Consider the following 6,000-nt stretch of genomic DNA (forward strand, 5'->3'; position numbering starts at 1 on the left):
TCATGTCTTTCATTTTTACCTCTGACCGTAACTGCTTGGTCAGCCTGTGTCTACTCCAGTGGACTGGAAGTAACATCTGCCCAGGCTTTTGGTTTGTATGGGACTGAGGAAAAAGTGGGGTGTATGCATTCAGAACTAGGGCTGCTAAACCATCCTCATCATAGTGGATGGAACTTTAAGGTTTGCAAAACACTTGACTTGTTTCATTTAATCCTCACAATAACCCTGAGAGGTAGGTACTATTAATTCCTTATACAGATCTGGAAACTGAGGCTGAGGTTAGGCGGCACATGCTAGTCACGTGTCTAAGGCAGGATTTGAATTCCATCCCCTACACCAGACTTTATTTCGCCATGATAATCTGGGGAGGCCCCAAGGGGCCGTGAGGGTCTTTAAGAAGTTGACCCTGGACCCTCCCTCCCCTCTTCCCACTCAGTCTGATGGTGCCATTGGGTGAGAGACTGAAATGGGGCGGGGTTCTGGGGTGTTAGTCCGGGAGAAGGGGCAGGGCAGAGGAGGTGGTGAGGCTCAGGTGTCTTGGGCGGAGGGTTCACCCCACCTCTGCCTTAGAGGCCTGACGCGCTAGGCTAAACCAGGGAAAGACTGAAGCCAGGAGTGGGGGTAGTGTGGAAGCGAACCAAGGAAAAGGTGCAGGGGCGGGGTCCTCCGGCCATCGGTGAGTTTGGGGTACACAGATCTCCATTTACCTAGCAGCTCGGTCCTAGGCACACAGTCCCAACCTCCGAGTGGATTCCAGTGGAGGTTCGGAGCCCCCGAAATCTAAAGGGTGCACGTGGGAGCCCCCCCCCACGCGAGGGCGGGATCCAGAGGGTTGCCGTGGTTACGGAGGCAGCCTCCTGGCGGGGAAGCCAATGGGGATGAAGATCGGGGCATGGGGGCGTGGCCAAGCCCAAGAAAAGTTCTCGGAGGCTTTGGAAGCCGCGCCGGGAAAGCTCTGGAGCAGAAGCCTGAAGCCGCAGCGGCTGCGGGGCGAGGCCGGGGCGGGGGGAGGGGGGCGGACGGGCGGACAGGCGTCCCTCCATGGCGCCGGCCGGACTTGTGGTGGTGGCTGCCTCCTTCGCCGCGTTCCGGGGGCTGCACCAGGGTCTCAAGCTGTTGCCCACCCCGCGTCTCGCCGACACCCAAGACCGCTGGACGTGGAGAAACATCTGTGCCTCCCTCGTACACAGCCTGCTGGCCGGGGCCGGGGCGCTGCTCTGGTGCGGGGACACGGCAGCCTAAAGGGGGGAGAGGCCCGGAGAGGGCCGAGGGGTCAGGCAGGGGCGCGGGCTCTGACCATCTGCCCATCCTCCCTCTCCCAGGATGTACCAGCACTCACATCTGATCTCGGATTTCACCCACAGCTGCCCCCCCAGGACTGACTCTCTGGTCTCTCTGTCCATCGGTGAGTGGGGCAGGCGGGGGCGGGGTGCAGAGCTCCAGGGACATGTCTCCTCTCTCTCCACCCCATGGGGACTGAGGCTGGGGTCTCCCGAGCTCAGCAACCTACCCCCCTTTCACCCTGCAGGTTATTTCTTGGCAGATGGGGTGGATATTCTATGGAATCAAACATTTGGCCGGTCGTGGCACCTGCTCTGTCACCACGCAATGGTAGGATTGGCAGGGAAGGGGGTGGAGATGGCCTGAGGCAAGGCTGACTCTGGTTCCTCCCCCACCTCTCCTTTAGGCCTCTTGCTCCAATCACAGCCCCTCTCCCACCCCGTGTGAGCATCCCGAGGCCCCTCTGAGTCAGAGCCCTGCCTCAACCTATGGCCACACTGGGATTTGGAAGGTGTTGCCCCATTTGGGCATGCCCAAGCCCCAGCTATAACCTCTCCCCACCTCCAGCTATTTCAAAAAATTGCCCTGAAGGGCACCTCAGAAGACATCTGGTCCAACCTCCATATGAAGCACAAATTTCCATTACAATATCATGCAAGCCTGTGCTTGAAAACCTCTGGTTGATGGGGATCTTACTGCCCAGTGAGGCAGTCCCATGATTATTCCTAGGAACTTATCAGTACAAAATTCCTACACCTGGATTCAAAAGCTTAAATTCTTTCTCTCTCTCTCTCTCTCTCTCTCTCTCTCTCTCTCTCTCTCTCTCTCTCTCTCTCTCTCCCCCCCCCCCCCAAGTTTTAGTGTGGAAGAACTTTAGTGTCAAGGACAAGGAAGGGTTCACAGGAATGGGATCTTGGGAGTGCAGAAAGTCTTAGAATTGATGGGTTAAGGCCTCCCATCTGATTTCTGTCCTCTAACCCCTTCTTAAGTCTGGGAGTCTCTTGCTCCCATCAGAACTTCTTTCCCACCCAGTGTGGGGATCCTGAAGCCCCTCAGAGTCCCAGCCCTGGCTCAGCCTGTAGCCACAATGAGATTTGGAAGGTGTTACCCCAGTTGGGGATAAAGGTGTAAGTACAGCTACAGGCAAAGGCCGAGTGAGAGTGGATGGACTGGATCGGGGTTGGAAAGGCAATTCAGAATATGTGGAGGACTTCTCTGAAGACCCTCCTCATTCCATCAAAATCATTTAAAGTCCCTCAGTTACCTGGATGAAGTGTGGGGATGGGCTGGTAAGTACTAGGGATGGGGACCAAATGCTTGGGGTCTCAAGGGAAGCCTGAGAATCCGAAAGCATGGCCCTGCCCAGGGCAAGGAGACTGGGAGAGTTGTGGAGGAAAGGTCCCTGACCCCTGGCCTCTGACCCCTAGGCGGTGAGCTGCCTGGGTGTGGCTGTGCTGCCTGGCCGATGCTTGAGTGTCTCAGTGGTACCTCTGCTTTTGGAGGTAAACTCGGCCTGCCTGCACATCCGAACGCTGCTCCTGCTCTCCTGCCAAACCTCTACTCTGGTCTTCCGCCTGGCCTGCTGGGCCACGCTGGCCACCCTGCTGGTGTTCCGCCTCCTGCCCCTGGGATGGATGAGCCTGCAGCTGCTGCAGCAACATCATCACTTCCCCCTCACCTTCAGTGTCCTCTGGGGAGTTGGGCTGTTCACCATCACCATCATGAGCATTGTGTTAGTCATCGATCTTCTGGTCGAATGGCCTGTGGACCCAGGCCCCACCCTCCTCCTCCAGAAAGAAGAAGGCCAAAAGCAGCTGGGAATGTGGGAGTGATGATTGTGTCAGGCTTCCATACAGAGAAGATGCCTCTCCCAAGTGACAGGATTAGGTTGGGCCCTCCTGGAAGCTCCAGGACCATGAGGCTGGGGTCAGGAAGGAGGGTGGTTTTTAATTCTCTGGACCCTAGAATGTACCAGGCTCCGTTTGCTTCCTTGGTCCAGGAGTACTGGAAGCAGGACCCCTGACACTCAGCCCCATACTCCTGGGATGAGAACCTAAGTACTGGTAGTAACAGTTGAAGTGGGAACATTAACTAGCATTCATTACTTTTCACGAGACAATTATTTTCCCCAGTGGTCTAACTAGGGAGCTGTGGGCAGGGCCTTTCTAGAAGCTGGGCAGGCAGATGGATGGATGCAGAAAGGGTCAGGCCTGTTGAAACTGCCTGAGTAAACGGGGCCTCTTCCCCTTCAGCAGCAGTCTGGGGAGAAGGTCACTCCAGAGTCAGGCCCACCCATTACAGAAACATGGCAATGGACGGTGATCCCTTCTTACTGTCTGCAACCAATGGGAATAGCCAGCAGTCAGGTGATCTCGATGCACGTGAAGGGTGAACACCGGGGACCCCACTTAGATTTTTGGGGTGTTGGTTTGTTGTCTTCAGCTGCACTGATAATTGTTGGCCCCTAACCCTGACTGTTTCACCCACCATCCCTCCATCCCTGGCCTCTTTAAAGAAAGTACAGGAACACTGAGTCTGGAGCCAGTCTTTCTTCTTGTAACCTGGGCCATGAAAGAAGGTAGGACCACTCAGAGGCCACTCAGAGTCCAAGGGCAGGGAAACGCATTTGGATTCAGCCCTCTAGGTCCTCAAGTGCGGCCCTCGGACTGAAGAGCTTGCATTTGGTCTGAGAGCCGCACTTGAGGACCTAGAGGGCCACCTGTGACCCCTGCCCCAGACCCATGCTTCAATTTGTGAAGGGTGAGGATCCAGGTAGAGAAGCAGGGGAGAGGAGGAGCCCTTGGAACTCAAGAAGGTTAAGGAACATTTCTTGCTCTCTCAGCTTCTGTAGGAGGCTATCCTTGGTACATATTTTCAGTGACCTCACTTTCACTAGGCCATTTTCCTCCAGGAAGATTTCCTAGCTTATAGGAAATTTAGGCAGATTTCAGTCACTCCTCTGCTCCAACAGAAAGGGACAGCCCTCACCCTCGATCGCGATAGAACAGAAGGGACAGAAAGCTAGATAAAGAGGGAGCAAGATAGTGGGGGAAAGACAAAGGGAGTAAAAGAGACATACACATAGACGGACGGGAAGGAAGTGAGAAAGAGATACTACATCGGGGTGACCAACAGAAAGAGGGAAAGAGAGGGAGAGAAAGAGAAAAACTGATTGCCTGAAACAGGAACGGAGATAGAGACAGTCCCAGATACGAAGAGGGACACGGTCACAGAGAGACCAAAATGGGGAAATGGGCATAGACAAGGAGGGATAGAGACAGACAAAAAGAGGGAGACAAAAACAACAAACGACAGAGAAGAAGGCAGAAATAGACAGTGACCGAGGGAGGCAGAGGTGAGGAGAGAGGTGGAAGATGAGAGATAAGGGGCATCTGAAGAGAACGGACAGAAACAAGGGCAGCATGGCAAAGGGGAGAAATAGGAGAAGAGACATGGACAGAAACAGGAAAAAAGGTTGATAGATTATGAAGGACCAAACTATAGTTAGGATAGGAGAAAGATGTTTGGACAAACACGACATGTTTTGTTGGGGGGTTTTTTTGTTTGTTTGTTTGTTTTGTTTTTTGGCAAAGCAATCGGGGTTAAGTAACTTGCCCAGAGTCACACAGCTAGTACGTGTCATGTGTCTGAGGCCGAATTTGAATTCAGGTCCTCCTGACTCCAGGGCCGGTGCTCTATCCACTGCATCACCTAGCTGCCCCTCAAACACGATATGTAAAAACTGAAAGGTAAAAATGGATGAAAACCAGAAAAGAGTCAGATCAAGGAAGACAAGATGTAGATAGAGGAAGGAACACCAAGAGAGACCACATAAAAGGATGAAGAAGGAAGGGGAAAGCAACTGGAAAGAATAAGCTAAAAACACAAAGAAAGGGTTGTCTTGGTGGTGTTTTTTTTTTAAGAGATAAAACTAGACAAGGGTGGGTAAGATTATGAGATGCAAAGCTTTGGAGGTCCATCTCTAGAACAGCCAGGCCAGCGAGATGACCACAGCTGACATTGAAATGATGCGTTACGTACATCATCTCATTTGGGTCCTGGGACAGCCCAGGAGGTAAGTGTATAGAGGTATTAGTGCCCACACACCAAAACACAAGGAAGCTGGCCCAGAGAGGTGAACTGATGTGTCTGGGGTCACACAGCTATAAATAGCAGAGGTGAGATTCAAAGCCAGGTTTCCTTGACTTCCAGTCCAACCCTGTATTCCTTCTGCCACATTGTAAGTGGATGACCACAGAAGCAGATATAAAGGAAGAAAGCAGTTTCGATAAAGCCGTGCCCAAAAGGCTTGGGTTCTCTTTAGTAGCACTGAGCAGCAAGCATCAACCACCTTATTAAGCAGAATTCATTCACCCCTTGGAGCTTTAGGCAAACGAGAAGATCAAAGTAAGACAGGGTTGGTGTATAGACTGCAATCAGATAACACGCAAAAACAGAAATAAAATAAACAACTGATAGAGCAACAGTCCTCTCTTTAGTAGAAAGAGTGCTGGGCCTGGAGTGAGGAAGATCTGAGTTCAAATCCAAGCTCAGACACTAGTCACATAATCCTGGGCAAGTCACTTCACTACTATTTATTTGCCTCAGTTTCCTTATCTGTAAAATGGATAACAGGAGCACCTGCCTCCCAGGGTTGTTGTGAGGACTAAATGTTTAATATGGTGCCTGGCATGTAGTCTTATTATTTAGTTATGTCTC

The 6,000-nt window shown here is 52.4% G+C and overlaps 1 protein-coding gene across 2 annotated transcripts; it reads left to right on the forward strand.

Moving 5' to 3' along the window:
- Positions 1–977: 977 nt before the first annotated feature.
- TLCD2 (TLC domain containing 2) lies at positions 978–5,759 on the forward strand. 2 transcript variants are annotated; one of them, XM_021007103.2, is made up of 4 exons: positions 978–1,220; positions 1,323–1,405; positions 1,529–1,611; positions 2,709–5,759. In XM_021007103.2, exons 1-4 carry the CDS (start codon positions 1,042–1,044, stop codon positions 3,111–3,113), a joined length of 750 nt encoding a protein of 249 aa, XP_020862762.1. In that variant the 5' UTR covers positions 978–1,041; the 3' UTR covers positions 3,114–5,759. The 2 variants fall into 2 exon arrangements, with proteins under 2 accessions (XP_020862762.1, XP_020862763.1); XM_021007104.2 differs by having other exon boundaries at positions 2,784–5,759.
- The last annotated feature ends 241 nt before the right edge of the window (positions 5,760–6,000 follow it).

Source organism: Phascolarctos cinereus, unplaced genomic scaffold (assembly GCF_003287225.1).
Source record: "Phascolarctos cinereus isolate Bilbo 61053 unplaced genomic scaffold, phaCin_HiC Scaffold_5;HRSCAF=322, whole genome shotgun sequence".
In the NCBI taxonomy this organism is placed as follows: Eukaryota; Metazoa; Chordata; class Mammalia; order Diprotodontia; family Phascolarctidae; genus Phascolarctos; species Phascolarctos cinereus.